The sequence below is a fragment of the Scatophagus argus genome, chromosome 1 (assembly GCF_020382885.2).
Source record: "Scatophagus argus isolate fScaArg1 chromosome 1, fScaArg1.pri, whole genome shotgun sequence".
NCBI classification, from domain to species: Eukaryota; Metazoa; Chordata; class Actinopteri; family Scatophagidae; genus Scatophagus; species Scatophagus argus.
The window spans coordinates 5,310,850-5,333,480 of NC_058493.1; the positions used below are offsets into that span (position 1 = coordinate 5,310,850).

The 22,631-nt window shown below is 41.1% G+C and overlaps 1 protein-coding gene across 2 annotated transcripts in view; it reads right to left on the reverse strand.

The window, feature by feature from the left end:
• Positions 1-21,982, reverse strand: part of adamts18 (ADAM metallopeptidase with thrombospondin type 1 motif, 18) — a 59,897-nt gene extending 37,915 nt beyond the window's left edge. The window contains exons 1-7 of one of the 2 annotated variants that reach the window (XM_046399591.1): positions 21,531-21,982; positions 21,141-21,222; positions 19,727-19,893; positions 2,867-3,137; positions 1,573-1,787; positions 585-668; positions 328-487 (exon numbers count right to left, since the gene is read on the reverse strand). In XM_046399591.1, the coding sequence (XP_046255547.1) occupies positions 328-487; positions 585-668; positions 1,573-1,787; positions 2,867-3,137; positions 19,727-19,893; positions 21,141-21,222; positions 21,531-21,632 (1,081 nt within the window). In that variant the 5' untranslated portion in view covers positions 21,633-21,982. Of the gene's footprint in view, positions 1-327; positions 488-584; positions 669-1,572; positions 1,788-2,866; positions 3,138-19,579; positions 19,894-21,140; positions 21,223-21,530 lie in introns of both variants that reach the window. The other variant, XM_046399497.1, reaches the window with a different exon arrangement.
• Between the last annotated feature and the right edge of the window lie 649 nt (positions 21,983-22,631).

The following is a 22,631-nucleotide window of genomic DNA, read 5'->3' on the forward strand; positions in this document are numbered from 1 at the left end:
AAACCTGCAATAAAATGTAACTTTTGGTTCCAGTAACAAATCAGTTCTGTTCGCGATTTACAGTCTTTTCTGCTCACACCTGTCACACATCTTTCACTCCTGTTGTAATGTCTACACCCACAGCACCCACAGTATCACCTCTAAAACTGTCTGCATGCCCAAAATGACAACATTTTTGTTTTGCAAGGGGTTCCAAGATGTCAAGGCTCTTAAGGCAGCTCCCACATCTCACAGAACAGTGTTGTTGTACCACATACTATCAACAGCTCATTCCCACTTGGTTCAAAATTATAAGGTTTGGCTAGTTAAGAATAGCTTAAGTCTTACCCAGGGTGTCACAGGGTTCATTCTTCCAGGAGCAGATGTCCAGTCCAGTTAGGAGAACAGCATGGTCGTGCCGCTTACCACCTTTCCCCACCAGACCTGACTGCCACTGACAGAAACTATTGAGGGACTGGTCAGCATGATGATTGATAGTCAAGCCCAGCTGGACATGAAACAGAAAGACATACAGAGTCAGAGTGATTAATCAACAAGCAGGACCCAGTGGAATTTTTGCTGAAATGTTGTCGGAATCTACTCACCGGTTCCTGTTCCAGTAGTAACAAGCTCACCACCACAATGTTGATGTCTGTCCCAATGGTGCCATCTTTGAAAAGACTGGAAACCTACAAAAGAGAAACAGTCACGGTTTGATATTCTCTTTTCTCATCGAGAGAATGTAATGTTCAGTGTTAGGTGGGATACAAAACTGCTCTTATCCGGGTTAGTTTAAAACAAGAAGCACCAATTCCCAGATCATGGACATTACTTTCAATTAAACGTAAGGAGGGTTAGAGTCAAGATTTTTACGGATTTATAACAAAAGATGAAGACTGGTAAAGGCATCTGTGGGCTGCTTTTCTGTAGCCTTGCAGATTTGTGAACTTCTGCTCGAGACAATAATTAAGAGTAAAAAAGTAAATAAGACAAGTAAAAAGTTTGCATTACTCTGTACAGCAAGAGTAAAAGAACAATGCAGTAAAGGATGCCAATCAAAGGGGTTATAAAGTTGTAATGTGGATTCAATTACATATGTTATACAGTAATATCAGTATCTTAAGTTTGTTCACACTTGCTGACACTAGCTAGCTTATAGTGCAATAGCTGCAAAACTCCTGAGTGTATTCAGTGGAACAGGTTGCATTTTAATGCTTATGAATTCAACTTTTTAATGTAAGATAATGAACAAACTATTTCTTCTTTAAAAAGTTGAATAGTCTTGCTTTAAGGATTCCTTTGGCATAAATAACTTCCATTTCTTTATTATATTATAATATAATGTTATACGTTCTTGCTGATATAGAAGACTTCAGAATGGGAAAAGTAGGGGCGAAAACGCTAACAGATTAGCTTGCTTGTGTCAAAGCTGGCTGGCATTGCCTGTTGAGATTCTGTTCTGTTGGATAAATGAAAAAGAGCTGGGAGGAACTGAACAATGCAACAGATTTTCCATGCATCTTTGAGCCATCACTATTTCATATGTCAGATGCCACCTCTTCCTTTCCTTCTCCTCCCCTGTCCCACCCTCACCATATTCATAACGGTGAGAACGTAGGTGGTGACGTTGTCCCTGCCGTGTTTCTCCAGCATCTTCCTATCTGCCACCACCAGGGTCTCCACATTCAGGCCCCCCACCCTGTTGGAGTTAATGGGCGATCTCTTTGCTCTCCCTGGCCCTTCTGCCTCAGGTATTGCAAACTCGTCAGGCATGATGAAAGAGTCCTCAGCGGGAGGCTTGGGAGCATCTAGGAAGGCAAAAAAGGGAAGGACAAAAAAGACAAGGACGGATGGGCGGAGAGACAGAAAGAGTATGAGGTATAGAGACAAAGACAGGGGAGAGAGAGAGAGAGACTTGGCAGTGAGAGTTGAATGAATGAACTGTCTTTTTCCTGGCTCGTGCCGGTTGATAAGAGTAGAGGCTCTGGTGTTGAAAGGACAGGAAATTCACTCCCCATGCCGCTTCCTACCTCTCACCGCTAGCTGGAAAGATAAAACTGTAAACTAGTCCATGGGTTTAGCCTCAGGCTCAAGAGGCCCTATTACAGTGGACGCAATGGGTTCAAAAATGTTTAATACTGACATTAATCTTCCTGATGAATGGGTAAATAACTAGAGACTGCAGTGGAGCAGTGATAATACAGCAAAAATGTTTCATATTACAGACTTAGGATTGGCAAAATGGAAATGAATAGGACTGTCTGTTTTTGATGGTCAGATAATGTTTAATTAAGGTTTAATAATACTGTGGCAAAAACAAAAATCAAGAATTAGTCAAAACTATTGCTGTTTTAACTTTATATAACATGGTGGTATATAACAATAGCTCAAATCATGAATTCATAATAGCATGGGAACATGAGGATGATACTGACACGTTTCAGGCCTTTTATTAAAATCTAGAAATCCTGGTCTGCCTAATCAATTTCACAAGTTGCAGTCATGTGACAAACATGAAGCACGGAATAATGTATAAATAGATAAATATACATGTATATACATCTCTTGTATTTATCTATTTATACATTAGTCCATGCTCATGTGTGAAGACAAATGTTGCATTGGGAATGTTGAATATTGTGATGAATGGTGTCTGTGTAATTGTCGTGAGCCCACTAGGATGAGCCAACCAAATGTCATTGTACAGTAAGTATAATGAAAATAAAGTTTCTGTTCTATTCTATTTTGACTTGGTGATATGGTACAATTTTCATGAAGGGTGCACATAATTAACTGGCAACTAATTAAACAAGCACTTCTCTTCCACAACATAAACACACAATGATCAGATGATGAAGTATAAGGAAAATAAGGTTCCCTTACATACATTGCTTGCGGCGTCCACAGAAGTGTTGCCTCTGCAGCTTTCCATGCTGGTAGTCATGGAGGTGATGATGAGGCTGCTGCTGCTGATGATGGTGAAGGTACGTGTTGTCAGATGGGCCGCTTGGTCTTCTGTGTACAATGTGTTCCGCTGAGCGTTTGTAGACTACATGCGGGTGGTGACCATCGGGGGCGCTGTAGTTGTGTCGCTCAGCCAGATGTTGGGGTAGCGGTGCAATCAAATACTCCTCTTTTGATAGACGAATCAAACCTGACTGGAAGACACACACACACCAAAAGCATGGACAATGACTAAAAGACACAGGTTACAAAAGAAAATCCAGATTTGGTGGTTGTGTTCAATCTGTTTGTCTTTTTGCCAGTTATAAAACAAATGATCCTCCCTTGTGTATTAAATCATCACAGGTCTTGGTCTCTCTGCTCCCTGTCCCAGTGTGGACATGTACGAAGTCAGTTGTTTGATGGAAGAATGTAAACAATCACCCCCACCAAGCAATGCAGGGATGAGTTAGTCTTCCTGTATTGAAGGAGCTGCAAGGTTGTTAAACAGCCGTCCTGCATGTGGTACTTACGCTTCAACAAAGAATCATCTGCGCTGAACATGACTTGTATAAGTGTGAACTGTGTATCCCACTTAAATATCATACACCTCACATACTGTACAAAAAACACAAACGCAATCCTCTCTCTGTTTCAACTGCATTTCACTTCCAAACCCACCCGGATCATCCCCACCTACACTTACCACCTAATTCCATCCTAAAATCAGGCAGATGTGCATTGTTAGAGCTTACAGCTGCTTAGGGAAGGAAATGCTTCTGCTTAGCTTAGCTGGAAGAGAAAATGGTGTGACATTGCAATTTTTACAGAGGGCTGAGCTTTGTCTTTAATTGATTTTAAGCAAAATTGAAAACTTGAATGAGTTACATTCAGGTTAGATTCAACACAGAATGCACTCACAGCCTGAAGACCACACTGCAGCACTTGTTGACACGTTCATATCAGTTACAACACTGCGTTCCTGGCTTTGTTTCTAATGTAATATCTATTCAGTTTATGCTGCAATTTCTCAAAATAAAGTGTATTAGGTAATTGTTTCTTTCCATTTTATTTTTCAATATTTCATTCAATTTAGAAAAGTCACAGAGGTCACATTATTGTAACTGCTTAATGAAATTGAATAAAAAGTCAAACAGAGAGGATTGCTTTAGATGGATTTCAAGCTTTTTGCTCTTGGAAATGTTTATCAGGGATCTAAATCCAAATAACAAAACGCCTTTTTCTTATTCACTATTTCATATATTCCTTGGTACTCACCTTGGTACTCATACATTGTCTTTATTACTTTGAAACAGTCAGCTATGCAGTACTTATCGTTCTATTTGTGCTACTATTTGACTTCATTACTGCAGAAAAGGGATAAATTTGATCTGATTTTGCCTTTGTTTGCATGTTTTGTCCACAGAAGAAGTACAAAGCAAATTACTATGCCCGGCTTAAAACCATATTGTCATAGCAGCAGACTAGCTAAGTGTTTTGGGTTTCTGTTTAAGCAGAGTGGCCTTAGTTGCCCTCTGAACTCAGAGACTGAGCTGCTGAACCTTAAACATTCCGTCTGGCCACGGAATTCTACCTAATTCACTGCACGACCCACCAGATGCACACAAAATAACTGAGCAATCAGACAGTCTCTCTCTCTCTCACACACACACACACACATACACATACACATACAAACATAAGAACATGTGCACACCGAATTTATTAAAAACATACACATGTATATACACCCACTGACCCAGTGACCTCTGACCTTTGTGTGTGTGTGTGTGTCATCTACTTCCTAAGCAACCTACTGACATGTGTGTGTCTGTGACAGGACTCTGCTCCTGTTGAGCTGACCCCACTCCCCCCAGACTAGCAGGTGGCAAAATAAACAGAGGCAGGACAAAAGGGAAGCCATGGCGGGGCTCTTGTTGTCAAAACAGTGCCTGGATACATGGCAGGCTGCCATCACCAGCCCCATCCTTCCCTCCAACCATCCATCCATTGATTTTTGTAATGGTCCATCTGCCAGCACATCTTTCATCTGTCCATAAATCATCTTCTCCTTCCATCAGTCTTTCATGGTGCACTGGGAACTTTTACAGGAAGTTAGCTGTCAGACTTCATAATTTTGACTACAGGTAAGGTGTACATGGTCCAGTGGTTGGGAGTTGCATTCTGCTGTGTCAATGGTTTGAACCCCAGCACATCAATACTTGCCAAAAGAACCTTGAGCTACCTGCTCCTGCAGCATTGCATGGAACAGCTCAAGCACAAGGTAAAGGTAAGGTAAAGGTAGGCTTGAATTAACAGAGAGAGAGCGAGAGGGTGCATAGTGAAAATGATTGCACCTTCCCAAAATAGATTGGAATTCAAAACAGAGCTCAAGGAGGTCAAAGGAGGTGTCTCCCAGCAGCACACACTGCTGTCGCCTCATGTTTGCCCATCTTTTCATCTGTCTTTCTGACCTGACATGTAAAATCATACACTCCATCTTTTAAAAAAATATGAGGTGTGTACAAACACCCCAATTTTATTAATCTAGCTGACAGCTCCTTCCACTAAACAACATCAGTGTATCCACACGAAAATGAAATATATGAACATATATCCAAATACATGCATGTATGCCATATTTAGGGTCATATATGTGTATGTATGCGGATATATAGGAAATATATCTGTCATATATGACTTATATATATCCACATATATGCCACAGTCAGGTGCATATGTCATACATAATCCCTCATATATAGCTCATATATGTCTGACTACATATACATAATGCTTATATCTCACTTTATTTGCAAATGATGTAATGTGCATATATGTTCAAACAAAATGTATTTATGATTGTACTTATTTTAATTCAATGCAGATTGAGGTTTGCAGAAGAAAATTCAATGTTTAAGACAATAGCTTTTGATTGTTTTATTGCATGCAGCAGTTTTTAAAGTGGCCTCACACTCTGTCATCTATCATCAACTCGATCCATACTGCGGCGACGGGCGAACTACCGACTCATAAAGACGAACCGACACACCCGGCTTAGAAGACTATAGGGCTCCAAAGTGTGACGTAGCGGAGTGGGAAAACCGCAATGCATTGTGGGCTTTGCGGACAACTGAAAAGTTTGTTTATGCCGGCTGCATGCGTGACGCTGCTCTTGTGTTCTGTTGTTTTGTTTAAACAAGCTAAAACGTGGTGCGAACGTGCTGCCGTGATCGCTTCGGTAAAACAAACGATGGGCTGAGATTTTTCTCATTTCCAACGTGGAAGCAAAGCCAAAGACCTCGGCTGATCCTGGTGTCTCCATGCAACTGGCCGGTGTTTACATTCAGAAAAGTTTTTCCTCTTTTTTGCTGGAATTTTGCGACATCACGGCCTAACAAAAGAGTTCACTACAGTAATTGGATTTTAGAATATTTTATACAACCTAAGATCGTAGTGTTGTCATATATTCCCACCAGTGTGTGATAAAGAACATTTTAAAAAATATCCCCATATGGTTGACAAAACAGAAGCATGTCGTTCAGTAAGACCTTGAAAACACTGTGCATGACTTAACAGAATTAAAGGTACAATTGCTACATTTTCATTTCATTTTTCAACTACGTGTCATATCTGCAACAGAATGTGGAATAAGATTAAATAATCAAACAACCTAATGTCTGTATCTTATTCAGTCCCCTTATCAGACTGGATGGATAGATGTACATGATGCAACAGCAGAGCGGCACTGTTGTTGCATCATGCTGTTTACACCTTTTTCACTATACAGTCCCACATGGAAAGAAAATATATGAGCATATGTTTTTTATCTATGCCACATACATTTTCCAACATATGAGCACATATTTGAAATTGGCCCTCCACATATATGTCTTTCAACTATATGTACATATATATCCATATATGCACACCTATATTAACATATATATGTATAGCATATATGTAAATATATATATATATATATATATATATATATATATATATATATATATATATATATATATATATATATATATATATATATATATATATATATATATATATATATATATATATATATATATGTATAAGGCCAATTTCGAATGTATGTATATATGTTGGAAAATAAATGCGGCATAGACAAAAAACATATAAGTTCATATATTTTGTTTCCGTGTGGGTAATCATCCCACAAAAATGTGAGATCATTCCATATTTTTTTCTCCGTTCAACTAACACATTTAAAGCATTGCACTGACTTCATTAACAAGTAAACAAACTTTAATATAGGATTACGTTGTTGTCCAGTTGCCTTTTGCAGTTTATATCCAATGCCATCGCACAAAGGGGTGTATTTAATGCTGGACACCAAAAATAACACAATGAGTTACTTACAACTGCAACTTACAATCATCTCTCTCTCAATCTTCTCATACATACTCTATTTTGCTGTCTCACCACATCTGCCAGTTCTCCACTTTCTTTTCCAGCTGTAAGCAGATGGAAGTGTCTGTGACGATAATGACAGGAAATTTATTCCATCTGCAGCAATAATGGAGCTCTGTGTATGTATGTGTGTGTGTGTGTACAGATTAAATCTTCTTTTGTAAGCATGTACTATATGTTTTAGCAAATAGCAAAAGACAGAACTACAAATAAAATAACATCAACAAGGTAATACACCACCTACTGCAGCTCTGAGTAGATTGGATCAATGGATCAAGTACCATGTGTGAAAGTGGATTTATAGTTTGGAGGCTACGCATACTACACACACCGCAGCCAGAGCTACATCATAGGCTAGGGCATAGATGATGTTGCCTCCCCAAAAATGTAACGACATGTCAGGAGATTACAGAGGTATCGCATGGGGACAGCAAGAACTGTGACTGGTCAACTGGAGCTGCTTACATTTTCTCCTACAAAGGAACCCACTAACTCCCATTAACATCTGGTCTTCAGCTCTTCAGTGGGAAGGGTTACAATCAGCACTCATTCCCGGGTCAAATGCCTCTGCAGTAGTAGCATTTATTTTCAACCCTTTTCCAGCATGATGATATGTGATGCAGTCAAGGACGTTGGCACATAAACAGTTTTCCACCCATCTCCGTTCAAGCAGGGCTCAGTCAGCAAGAAAACCGTCTATGTCCCTTTTCCTCCATTTTCAATCATTAACTCCTTGAGTTTAAGACTGATGTAAGAGATATGAAAATGTAACCAGCCTCCGTGCTGTTTACAACATTACTAACTCTGTCAAATGCTCTGTTTAAAACCATTTTTTTGGTGAAATAACACTGCTGGCTTTTACCTTTGATGATGTATGATAAAAACGATGGTTGAGTAGAGCTCCACAGACACCAGAGAAAGAGGCTGTAGACTGCAGCGGCAGCACTGATGCTGCAGACCTCTAGTCATCTCTGTACATGAACACTTGTAAGACTTGGCTAGATTAAAGGGATGAACACTCTCTGCTAAACACAGCTTTACTTTCCTCCCAAGTTTACATGCAGACTCATGCATTTCCTTCACCCACACACAGTTTCACACAGTCGGATTACAGGCTGAAGCACCACCTCAAGTCAATGGTGGCATTATTTTCGATATGGGAAAAACTTGGGTTTAAAATCACTCTTGGGACTTTTTCCTTTTGTAAAGCCAATACAAGCCACTCTGACTGTCTGTTTGGGAACATAACGGTTTTTGTAAGGAGACACGTTATCTTTAGCTTGTCTCTGCATAAACTGTAGCCTCTTTTAAGGTTTCCTACCATGATATTATAAGGCAAATGAGTAAGTGCTTACATGCTGTTAAAGACCAGTACCGAGCGGTGAGAAGCCCCAAGCTGGTAATTACCGAGCTCTAAAGCACATCTGCACTCCAGCTCAGCAGAGAATCACGTGAACACAGTGTGTGGTGATGAGGAAAACCATATGGGAGCATAAAGGCCCCTCAGGCATCTAACATATTCAACAGAATCACAATCTGAGTAATTATAGTTTGCTCAAGTGAATTATGTGTATTTAAAATGGAGTAAGAATTGGGTAGGAAAGAGATGGTAATTTGGGATCTTGGATCAGAAAAGGATGGTACAGCAGGCACAAGCCAAGAAGCAATGACAGGGCATAACTTCAACTGAGTTTCCTCTTCTTTGACTTTAAATGACTGTATTACATAGCATGCAGCACCATTCATGGAAAAACAACAGGATTGGTGAACTGCAACCTTGCCATTTGCAACCACGCCATGAATGACAGTATGTCAAGATATCCATTTCATGTATGATGTATGATTAGGATCACAATGTGTCAGTAACCCAGGGTCTTTCATTCCTTGTTTGGATTCACTAATTGTCTTTGAACAACCTATTGAAACCCCCTGAGCCTGTCTGGGGAACACAGCAGAGGTGGGCATACAGAAAAAGGGAAACTGATGGTGCTGGATGAGTCTTTTGTCATTTAGAACCTTTGGGCATGGTCCCACTCGTTATCCCCTGTAGACACAGCAGGGAACAGGGGGACCACTCCCACACCAGCCCATACAAATGGAAATGTCCTCCTTCAAAGTGCTCCTAATTGCACTGAGTTGCGGTGCAGCCCTAGCACCTTGATAGACTTAGAAATGCAGTGCTGCTGTGATGCAAATGATGTGTGAAGTGAAATTTAAATCAGCTTAAAGGTTCTTAATTCTGCTGAAATGCACATAAATGTGATGTAGTTTGTGTGATGGGAATTTTCCATTTTCAAACAACAGTACCTAGGGCTGGAAAGGTGGAGGTTACAGAGATAGGAAGTCTACCTCACATCTGCCTGTCACACCCTAACACCCAGAGGAGTATGAAGCCAAGTCAGGGCCAAATGTTTCATTAATTTAAAAAAAAGTTTTGAAATTGAATTTCAAATGCCGTGGCATCAGCTTAGAAGGGCACGGGATAATGAGTGACAGCATAACAGAGAAGGCTGATGACCTTCCTCTATCACGTTGCCATCAGGAAACAAAGGTACTGTGAGAAGTGTGACTCGGTCACAGTGAAAAAAACTGATTTCATTGATAAGGCTCTTTTTAGCAAACCCTTTTAAAGCAAACTTGGCACCAATCGCAGTATAAGAGCAACAAACTATGCCAGATTGTGAAGTTCAACAGCCAAACTTTAACATTAGACATTTCCCACTTCCACATGCAACAGAGAATGCAGCAAAGTATTGGCTAGCACTTTGCTGGTGCCCCCAGGACAACCAGCAGTTTGAAATGTTGGTGTGAATGAAAGGTCAGCTATTTTTGGAATAGATACTCTGAGAAATTATTCCAAATGTTGTAATGATGGGTCATTTTTGTAATATTGGTGCATAAGTTAAGGGAATGTGGCTAAAGCTGGAAATTAAGCATAAGACTAGCAGAGTGTACATTAGCCAGCATATGCGGCTACTGGCCAGTGTCATGCATTATTGTCCAGCAGATGAATACCGTATTTTCCGCACTATAAGGTGCACCTAAAAGCCTTCAATTTTCTCAAAAGCCGACAGTGCGCCTTATAATCCGATGCGCCTTATTTATGGATCAAGATTCAAGATTCAAGATTCAAGAGTCTTTATTGTCATTATGCAAGCATAACGAAATTTTGTGCAGATTCTCAGCTTAAAAACACACTTATAAATAATCAGAGAAAATTGAAATTGCACACTTAAGAAAAAATATAAAATACAAAATGAGGTAGATAAAAACAAATTGCACTTAGTGCCAGACTATGTGTATGCTGAGTGTGTGTATGCAGATAAACGGGGGAGGGTGTATGTGTGAAGTCCTGTATGGGGGTGGGACGTGAGTGTTTCACTGTAGGGGGGTTATTGCTTTAACAGCTCTGGGGAAGAAGCTGTCCCTGAGTCTGTTGGTGCTGGTTTTAATGTTCCTGTACCGCTTTCCTGATGGAAGCGGTACAAACAGTTCGTTGCCCGGGTGGGTGGGATCTGTGGCAATGCGTCTTGCCTTCTTCTGGACTCGGGCAGAGTCAATCGTGGCTACCGTAGTCAGGGGGGCGTGGCCGAAGTAACAGATTTAAGCGGCGGTACGGTGAAGAGGAATTCCAGTACAACGCCATTTGTGTGTGTGTGAAGACCCCGAGATGGCTCCTTGCAAGAGACACGCTTACGACGCCGAGTTCAAGCTGAAGGCTATCAGTCATGCAGTAGAACATGGGAACAGAGCAGCAGCGAGACACTTCAACATTAACGAGTCAATGGTGCGGAAGTGGAGGAAGCAGCAAGATGACCTGCGCCAAGTAAAGAAGACTACACAGAGTTTCCGAGGGAACAAAGCGAGATGGCCACAGTTAGAGGACAAACTCAAACAGTGGGTTGTTGAACAGAGAGCAGCAAGTAGAAGTGTCTCTACAGTCACTATTCAAGTGAAGGCAACAGTGCTAGCACGCGAACTTAACATCGATGAATTTAGAGGCGGTCCTTCCTGGTGTAATCGGTTTATGAAAAGATGTAATCTCTCCATCCGCACACGCACTAGTGTTTCGCAGCAACTACCGAAAGACTACCAATAAAAGCTGGCCACTTTCCGCGCATGCTGCAAAGACAAGATCGCTGAAAAAAGATCCGGCCAGAGCACATCATCAACATGGACGAGGTTCCACTCACTTTTGATATTCCTGTGAACCGCACTGTGGATAAAACGGGAGCACGTACGGTGAATGTTCGCACCACAGGGAATGAGAAGTCGTCCTTCACTGTAGTTCTCGCTTGTCAAGAGACCGGGTGGCTTTTTTCACACAGCCCCGTCCCTATTGACCTGCGACTCCATGCGCTTCCATATCACCGATGGAGTCAAAAAACAAAAATGTTGCACTACCTGTTATATCGTGCTGTTGTTAAAAGATAAACTGTCGCGAAAATACTACGTCGCTGACATTACCTTGGGAAAAATAATAACACAGCTGTTTATTCATTTTGGGAGTGAACAGATTTGTCAGAACGCTGGTTTGTGTTCTATTAATAAAGTTTGACTGACTTATCTGACTGTTTTGTTGACATTCCCTTTAGCGCAGCTCCATCTAGTGAATGCAAAACGCAACCCGAACCACTGCTGTAGCTTCTGTTCTATGCGCCTTATAATGTGGTGCGCCCTATATATGAAAACAGTTTTAAAATAGGCCATTCATTGAAGGTGCGCCTTATAATCCGGTGCACCCGGTACATCAAACGTGCCACATAAATGGGTTGTTGTGTGATGAATAAAATATGTTCACACCTGAAATTAACCACCAAAAATCTTCAGCGAGTTGCTGATATGGTATGACCTTTCACTGCAACACCTAACTCAGTCACTGACTTCACTTTTCATTTTTAACAGTCCACTCAAGACAGTCAAAGATCGAATATATTCAGAAAGAAGCTTAACACAATAATTAATGTTGGGGGGGGGTCTTCAACATAAAGACAAAGACTTTAACTTAAAATACATGTGTATTTCATTTACTTCAAGCTTAACTTTTATTACGTGTTTATCGGGTTTACTGTAAACCTGGACTATCTGACCACAGCCCCTGTGAATGTAGTGCAGTGGTGACAATAGTAGGTCAGATTTGATGAATGGGCTCTGTTTGTAGAAGTTGCAGCATCCACTTGAAGACTTCAACACCAACCATTAGTCTTGTGTGAGAAAGACCTTGCAAAAGGCTAGAAAGGATGTACAAGCACACACACACACACACACACACAAACACTTTCTGTTTTTTCTCTCCCTTTCACACACACAACATCTTACACCAATACTGAGAGTCTGACCCCCCTCTCCCACTGGCATCTAACAGTGGGCACTACATCACTGTCAGCATCCAGACCACCAGGGAACGGCTCCGGGCCACTCTCCTCTTGTAGCGCCAAGCTTTGAGCTCCTCTGTGGCCCAGGCCAGACGCTGAATTATGGCCAAGCCAGAGAGGCATATTGTAGTGGATAGACGTTCCAATTTGTTGGCTTTTACAGAAAACAGACAGGTACAAATGGTCCAAGTTCTGGCTGGAAATCAGTCATTCATGTGCCATTTTAACTCTGCAAAAGCTTAAGGGATTTGGAGCACACACTGACAAACACACACATACACATCATATGTTGTCTCTGTTCCCAGCCCTACGCATTAGTAATCATATATTGTCTCAACTCCATGAGGAGTCTAATGGGATTACAACATATACACATGTTAAATATTCAAGGAGAGTGTTTAAAGGTATGCCTTTTGGCCAGATACTTATTTTTTCCAGATGTAGTTTATGGGCACCTTTTCAGATATCTAAATGTCATTTCAAAATCCAACACAGCAGTTTTGGTGTAGAGCTGACTTTCAAATCATCAATTAATCATGAAATACATATTCAGTTTTACAAAATAACCAATGAATTTAAGAGGTTTTTATGCCAGTAACAGTTTTGCAGCACAGGATGTCAAATCTTCCCAACAAGCAATGAAGCTCAGTCTCTCATGTATTCACGTTGTGATGTGCTGTACGAGTAAAAAGGCCTCAGGAGGTTACACTACATCCAGCATCAACAGTGAGGCTCGGGAAAAGAGCAAATGCCTCTTTCACACCACAGGGAGCCCCATGCCTGGTAAAGACGGACAAAGGTCATAGGTTGAGCTCCCCTCTAAGAGCAGTCACTGATGGTTGCCACAACACACGGCACCGTGTCAACGACGGCCATCAGACAGGTTTCATGTGAGATGCCTGGAAAGATTAAGGGGGGGGAGTTAGAGAAAGGAGCATGGATGTGTACTGACACTTTCTCTCCTGTTTTTTCTCTCACACATGGGTGTGGAAGCACACATTTAAACTATAAACTGTGGCAGCTGGGGGCAGCAGAAGTCATCTCCAAACACACATCAAGAAGTCTCAGGAGTTAATCCAAAACCAAACCATGGTAAAGAAATGTCACCATATACAAGTGTGTTTACTTTGTAGTGTTTACACAGAGATGGCATTTTTGGAAGCTCATAAGGATTAATGATACGTTACTATATAAGTGTTAAGAGCAGGAAAGCAAATTGAGAAACTTTGAAATAAGGCAAATCAGAACACACAGATTACGAGTGCGTAAAGAATTTCACTAATTAACCATAAAATCTCAAAAATCTGTAGGTGCTGAAGATGAAGTGCACTTTGTTTTCTCTTTGTTTCTCTGTCTACAAATATACAGCTAAACTGAAACATAGCAGATTGGTAATCCAAACTATATTCCTGGTCAGGCAGATCCTGGTATGATTTGCCTCTTGAAAATTTGGGGTGCATCCACACCAATGTATTTTTGTTTAAAATGCATAACTTTTGCTACAGTCGTGCCTAGCATCCAGTCCAGTCCTGCATTTTAGGACCCCTTAAAACAGATACATGTGGAAATATACTACACCAGCTTTACTTCTCTGGGATTGTGTCTTAGTCCAGATCGGCAGAAGATTAAAGGGGAATAAAATATGCTTTACTGCTTCTCCTGTCCACAGCAGTAAATTGCATATACCATCCTACACTGGTGCTCCAGGTGTTTCTACAAACTGGGGGTGTGCAGACCACAATCTACTCATGTGGTACACTAACTATGGAGACCCAAAGGAAAACCACTGAGCTATCTATTTAACCATCTGATTAAAAAAAAGGAGAAAAAAATATTCAGATCACTGTCACCATTGATCACTTCAATTGCACCTATTGGTCACTCTGAACCTAAGAGCTCAGTTTCCAAAAAGCCTAACCTGTCCCTGATCTGGCCTGCTGGGGCTTGGGAAAGGTCACAGCAAAGGTCATGGTCGCCTTGGACACAACCGGACACCGCCAGCCTGACAAGAGAGTGTACCCAACACTCAGATGTCTCAGTAATGAAGACTGCAAAGTCATGACCTAAGCTCTTATTTAAAACTGTCATACTGGACACCTACAATGTTGCAGCAAGTATATTTCATAAAAGCCCACCAAGTCCTATGGAGCACTTATATGTGCAAATTACAAACTTGACCATACTAAAACAATTACTGTATCACTCCAACAATAACATCATCTGTAAGTCTTAGATGTGGCTGCACAGCCAGCTGACGAAAGAGATATGAATACTCAACAAACTGCATCTTACACCATTCCTCATATTTTTAAAGTGTAAAACTGTGTATTACATCCTGCTATTGTTTATCCAGGATGAAAAAAGCCATTTAATTGATGAATGAAAGAAAAATGAATTCCCAACTATTTTTATAATTGACTGATTGAAGTTATTTATCGAGCACAGATGCCAAACACTTGCTAGTTCCAACATCTCACATCTGAAGATTTGTCTCTTTCTTCTGTTTCCTCCATGTGAACTAACCATTTTTGAGTTTAGGACTGTTGGTCACACAAAAAAAAACCATCTGAGGATGTCACCTTGATCTCTTGGGAATCGGGATATTTATTATTTTTTTTGACTGGCTAATCAAAATCAATGTTCTCATCACTGTGTAGACTTATATTATGGTTTAGTTTTCCTATTTTAATTGTATGTGTATTTGTCTACTGTATCTACTATACTTCGTAAGCCCTTCATTCACAAGCTGCAGTAACAGTTTAACATTTCTACTTACATTCTGAGGATTTTTTGAGTGACTATTTTTCTGGCAGTGCAGGTCTCAGATGTGCCCTCTTCACTCCAGAGAGAAGAATGCTATCCTGGGAAGGGGTTGGAAGGACAGAATGGAGCAGTAAATCACTACCTTTCTCTGCCTTCACATGAGCGGTGAGCAGCTCTGAACTTGCACTACATAGTAAGAACCTGTGAGAGTCCAGAGTGATACCCCCAACCACACACCCTCCCCCATTCATGTGAGCAGAGAGGATTGGGGTCAACCAGCAAAGCGACCTCAGATGAGACACTCTCAAAAGAAGAAAAAGGGAAGACCCCCTCCCACACACACACACACTCCTTACAAATCAGAGAGCATTACATCTGAAAGGACATCCTTTCATCTCTCCTGCAAAGACTGACAGCTTCATTTCCTTCAAAAAACATGTGTGGTGCTCCATAAGGACACATAGAATGTAATTAAAAACCAACAAATATCACCATGTTCAATTAATGAGGATTTACAGTAGAAAATCCCTGTTTGCCAGTCATCCATCCACCCATCCATCCCGCCCTGCTCTTAATACCATCTCTCCCTACTCCTCATTTAAACAGCTGAATCCCACTTCCATCTGCTTGGTCTAGGCCAGGGTGGATGTTTAAAAAAGAACTCGCCATGGTTTGGCCCTGTATCGAGTGCTGACACCTCTGCTTCTATTAACAAGCAGGTCAAATCCAAAAACCCTATTTCAGACACTTTCTTTTCGTTTTTCTCCTCTTTTGTTGGCTCTGTTGAAAGGAGACAATGACATGAAGTACGAAGCTCTTTTTCTTTTTTTCTCCCTCTCTTGCTCTCACCCCATTTCTTCTCCAAAGCCCTTTGATATAAACAGAGTCCATCTCTCCAAATGTCTATAAAGTGACCATCCAGCCACCCTGGGAGCTTCCAGACAATGAATTTACATGATTTTTCCACAACAAAAATCTGTCTGTCAATCTGTCATACACTGTGCTTACAGCCCAGCTCGCTTCATATTCATTTTTCATTTATTCTTTGGCTTTCTGTTCTGTTTTCCTGGATTTCTTTGTTTTCTTGTCCTTTTTCTGATTTCTTCCTCTAGCGTTGTTTTCACTATTAAATCTCTTTCTCAAGTCCATCACCGCATTGAGCAGACTTGAATAGCTCTTTCCTCATTCGTATTTAATCCGAATATTCTGGGTTGAGGCCTAGATGGAAAGCAGGGGTCAACTGTTTTGGTTGTTCTATGCCACACAGCAGCAACACACACTGATGCACCAAGAGAAAGAGGAACAAAAGAACCAAAATCCCCTTTTTGATTCCACTTGTCGTTTTGTCTCACTTCATTCCCTCACCTTTCATTTTTCTAACAGAGTTGCTTTTCCATAGACCATTTAACAAGCTGAGTGAACATACAACCAACAATGGCTCTGAGTTCACACTTGAGAGAAGAACCAGAAAAAAATAGGCAAAAGCTTAGGAGTAGAAAATAGATCAAAGTGGTCGTCCCGGACCATTCAAACGCAATCACGATCCAATCACATTGTGCTCTCAGAGCGCTTTTAAGAGAACGGGTCAGCGGTGTTTTATTGTGAATGAGAGCTAGCCTAATGAAAAGGACAATGCGAAGATTAGCAGTGCCAGCCAGGCGGCTCAAACTTCACCCTGGCTTTAATTGCTGCAAACAAGAGGAGATGTAGAGGCAGGGCAAACAGAGGACAAAAGAGCAGGGCAAGCACAGCACGGAGGGAGGAGGTAAGAGGAGGTATGAAGGCTGGATGATAAATGGAGGTATGGCTTTTATGGAGGTGGCCCAGGCTGGTGTAGGATGTGTTAAGGAATGCATGTGAACCAGTGGGACCAGGTAGTTCATAAAACACAAATTAAAGTGGAGGATCATGTAATTACAGACTCCACGTGTTTTAAGGAAAATGTCTGTACCTTGATTGTGAAGAGTCCACACAAATTAATCAAAATCTGTATCTAAAGCCCAAACATAGCATCCCTAACATCATCAATGACGTGATCTGTTTTTGCTCAGAAATAAAGTGAATTCAGCATGCCCTCACACACTTTGTAAATATTCCTAAATCCCATTAAAAAAAAAAAAAACACAAGTAGGTCAACCTCTGTTCACAATTAGTTAGCATAGTTAGCTTGTTACATCATCCCAAATATCCCAATTAGATATCCCAATTATTCTTGCTTTTACATTTCTGTTTACGTAGTTTTAGAGGTGTTGGTGAGCTTTCAATTAATTTGGAAGGCTTGCTCACACTTCCAGCCTTTGATCTCCACACAGATCATGTTTGTTTCAGATAGAGCAGCAAAGTCCCTTCCTTTCCAGCGGACTCAAGAAAGTCACAGTTTGTCATAGAACTGTTTGAGACTAGGAAAACATAATACTACACACCCAACAGTTGCTTCAATAACATCATCTTGTGTAAGACCAAAAACTCATGTCTGGCACCTTGTAGAGCCTGTCCTGCATGCTGGCCAGTTTATGGAACCAACTAACTTTCACATAGCTGCATTTGTCAACATGACGAGGTTTGTAGTGCCCAACTGATGGCCATGTTGGTGCTGGAGACATATCGTGCACAACGAGAGATGATAAATGATTCATGACAATCTTTACGACAAACTTTCTTGACTTGAGTAAATTTCTTGTAAATTGGCAAACATCATATGTGTAATTCATGGCACAATTCAAACACGATTAAAAAACTGTGTCTTGACATTAACCACTATACATAAAATACATATTTTTTTCCAAAGTAAGGATCCTTTGTGCAAACCCTACAAAGTGCAAAGATTTCTATTTTTGTTCCTCATTTACCTGTTATACCACAGCAGGTTTCAAAATATTTTCTAAACCCTACAAATATTTTCTGTCAGCCTTTGACATGTTTGCTCTTATTGGATTTCCACAGACCTCACAACCAGTGCAGTGGACAGTGGTGCACGTTCCGCCAAAGAAGAAAATCATAGTGGAACAGCGCAGTTTGTGGAAATATTACATAGAGTGCTTCAGTTATCAGTGGGACATGTCTTGATTCAAACTCCATAAAACACACAGCCCATAAACTGATCGTCTCTTCTCACACTCTGAAAGAATGCAATCAAGCAGTGTCCCATAGTCATGAGCGCTTCCTCTTCATTTATGCAGCACACAGATAGTGACCAGAACATAGCTTAAATACATTAAAAGGTGAATGGCATGGAAAATGTGATGAAGACATGTTTCTACAAGGCAATGCAACCAGTCCTTAGCTTCTAGGTGATCAGTGCTGATGTAAACAGCTGGCCTTGTGAGCCAGTTACACTTTCATCACACCAGTTCCAAGGCCAGTGTGGCTCAATGTTTCCTTGTTCTGTGGATGCCTTGCCTGCAACAGCTTAACAAAATCATTCCCCTGCAGGCGTTGATTTTAAAGCCTGTACACATGACAAACAAACATAAAAAGTCGATCCAGTCTTCTTAAGCCTGCCCTCTCTGATCAGTTCGTTTGGTGTGTTTGTCATGTGTGCTGGCATTACAATAAACAGTTCAACTGAATTATGGTATTTCTTCATGTGCTGCACTGTCAGCAGTGTAACATTTCTCTTCTGTCCTTCTTTCATCCTTTCATTCTCTCATTTACACTCCTCCTAACATTCAAAAGATTGCCTGACAAAGCATTACAAAGCAACACTTACACTCATGGGCAATGATGTCATGTAACAGGTCACCCACAATATCAGTAAGATCTGAATCACTCAGACAATGATGCATTAAAACGTTCGGGTTGTTGGAGGACAGGGCTCTTCGGGCACAAAGACATGGAGCTTGAGGTAGGGGTGGAGTGCAAAGGCTGTTGGGTGAGAGCCTTTGTTTGAAATCATTTAAACTGCTTTTGAAATGTTTAATCAACCCAAGGGAAGGTGCATTTTGAGAAACCATGTAATCCACTTAAGGGGATAACTATGTTATCAATTTGAAGTAAAACATAAAATGAGTGTAGAGTTTTTCACATGACTAAAGCTTGCCTCAAGAACCAAGAAGTAACTGGCAGACACTTACGAGTCCGGAGCACGTAGATATGGCTGCCAAGGAGGCCGACAGGTTACGGATAAATCCCTGATACAGGCAGTTGTGAAAACCTACATCGCCCATCACCGTGGCGATGCCATCTGAGCCGAGTGTCTGCACAGTGAACCCAGGGCCTACCACAGAGGACGGATGCAAGTCCAGGTGCATGTCCTGCCCAAAGGCTGAGAGCCGGTAATGGACAGAGGAAGAGAGGGACCTCCTACTGCGATGGCTTCGCCTGGTCACATCGTGTGTGAGGTATCCTCCCTCAGAGTCCACCTCTACCGGTGTTACAAACACGTAATCTGAGGACAGGAGGGACAAAAAGGAAGTCACGTGGAAGCGCCAACATAAAATACTTGCTCCAGGGGTCATTTTGTGATCGATTTGAGTTCTTTGGCAAACACACTTTCCAACATCCTGGTTTCTCTCCTTCTGTTTCAGTTATTTCTAACATTTTCCAGACTATATTTGGCTGAGAAAGAGTGAAAACATCTGCATTTAGCTCTTGCTGATACGTGTCAGTGGAGAGAGTGACAAAGACATTATACTAGAAGTACTTGTAAATAAGTCAGTGGTAGCACCTGGTGATTCCTTTGCATTCTGGTCTTGTTCATGCAAACTTAATGCTGGCAGAGACACTGTTTTGCTCTTTTACTACTTGCTAAAGAAAAATAATCTTTGTCAATTTCAGATACCAAAATAGATCACAGATTCATTCAAAATAGCTTAATGTGGTGTCACATTTGGCCAGTTATACCAAGAAATACACCCAGAAGCTCAAGATGTATCACCTGTATGTAAACAGGTTACTTTTAGCACTGTAAGAAAGAAAGAAAACCTCAAAAGAAATTACACTGAAAGCTTGCATTCAAGTGAGAGGTTAAGCGCTCAGCTGTTGCTCAGAGCTCAGCACTTCATATGGATCACAGATGGCTTTTAACAGAAGCCATAATGCCAACATCACACTTCCATGCATGTCAGATCTGGGTCAATACTTCATAACCAAGGGTTGTAAATATTATGATGTTCTGATTTCATGCAGCTGTCATGGCGTTCCACTGAAATAAAATGTTGAAATTATTCATTTACCAAACATAACCATTACTATGCAGTGGGAGAGTCAGTAGCAACATCAGAAACCATTTCACATGTTTTTAAATTGTTCTCCTTGAGGCTTGCTCAGGGATCTGGCCTTCTATATGTCTGGAACCCCTCAATGGTGGGATTGCTGGGGGAATCAAGATGCTTTCAAATCATACAGGAGGAAATCAGTCATTGGTAATCATTGGTCATGCCACCAGAGACAATGCAGCTGTGTCAGCATATTATATTTTATACATTATAAGACCTGAGCAGAAGTTCCTAACTTTAAAAAATAATAATAATCAATTACACATGTCAACCTATCTGGCAACAAAACTGACTCCTAATTGTTCAGATCTTTTAGGAATCACTGGTCCAATATATCCAGTTTTACAAATATTTTCTCTACAAACATGGATGAGCAGCTGGAAGAAACATCCATCGATGTCAGTAGACAAGTACTCACCGTGATTTAATCCATGATTGTCGCTGGAAGAGTAGCTGGCCGACACGGTGTGGGAGGTGTGTGAGCAGTGAATGTGCAGCGTCTGCAAAAAAGAAAAGGAAAAGAAATCATAAATGGACAGGCAGCAACAGGTCGCAAGCTCTCTAAGAAGTGAGAGCCAAAAGGTGATATAAGGAGATCCTCTGTTGAAACGTGTTGCACATGAGTTTAATCTCGGGTGGCAATCATTTATCTACTTATCCACTGCAGAGCAGTGAGCAGTGCAGTTAGTTTGTTGTTGATATATACCATGCTGTAAAGAGACAAATACTTGTTTGTTTTGGTCCCAAACTACACTGGCGCATGTGATGGGTTTAAGGGTGTATGCATTGTTAATAAAGTGCCACATGCCTTGACAATAGTCCAGGATAAGAGGGTGGACAGGAGCTTGACTGAGGTACAGCCGACCAGCGGAACAGGTAAAGTCCATATCAGAAGAAAAAGGCAATCCATGGTGATGGCACGCGCGCTTGCACCTCCCCCGTTACCTCCTAAAAGAGCGCAAAAGTAGTAATAACCTGCGATGTCGCATAATGCAATTTGCACGCATTGTTAGTGGTTCTGGTCCCCGCCTTGCTCGCTCAGGTGAAGTCGGCAGGTTGCAGGAGCCGGTGTTGCGCACAGACGCAGCACGCACTCATGAGTGTGTGTGTGTTTGTGTGGCAGGTAGCGATGTCGGGGATCACCGGGAGGAGCGCTGACTGAGCACCGAGCCGGCTCTGTGAGAGTCGGCCTGCAGGATGGAGCACAAGTCAGCGGCCAGTAGCCAATCAGCGCGAAGCATCATTTACCACGCGTAGATAAAAGAGAAGGAGCAGAGATTCTCCTCCTGGCAGCAGCAAGACGAGTGCTGCCTTCAGGTGCTGCTCGTAAATTTCTTCCTTGAAGTTTCGTGAGCGGGAATGTTACTGACTGGTTTTGATATTGGTTCGGTAAGAACTAGTTTTCTTTACAGTGGCAGAATGAAGTCACTTCTACTCGTAGTGGAGTCTTTTTGGTGACACTCTCTATGAAGACCACATGTACAGTGGGTTATGGAAACATTCATAGTGTGAGTGCTTTGTGACTGCACTCATAAAAATCGCACAAAAAGCTTCCTGAATATGCAATATGTTAATTACAGATGTGAGTAGAGGTTGACCATGAGGCCTATAATACATTAGTAATACTCACCTCAATAATCTACTATAGTAAAGGACCAGTATGGTTAGTTTTCACTGTATATGTTGAGTAAAACAAGGCGTGTATTAGCACTTCTGTAATGTTTTATGGTTTTTGATATAGTGCAAAGAAAGCATTATGTGTATAGATGAGATTACATCCTAAGTCACAATGAATGCCCCTACCTTGCAGTAAAGATGTGGTTTTCGTAGAAAGTAATACCATATTTTTTTCATTGTTGTATTAGAGGATCTTAATAAGAATAACTCTATTTATATAGCACCTTTCAAA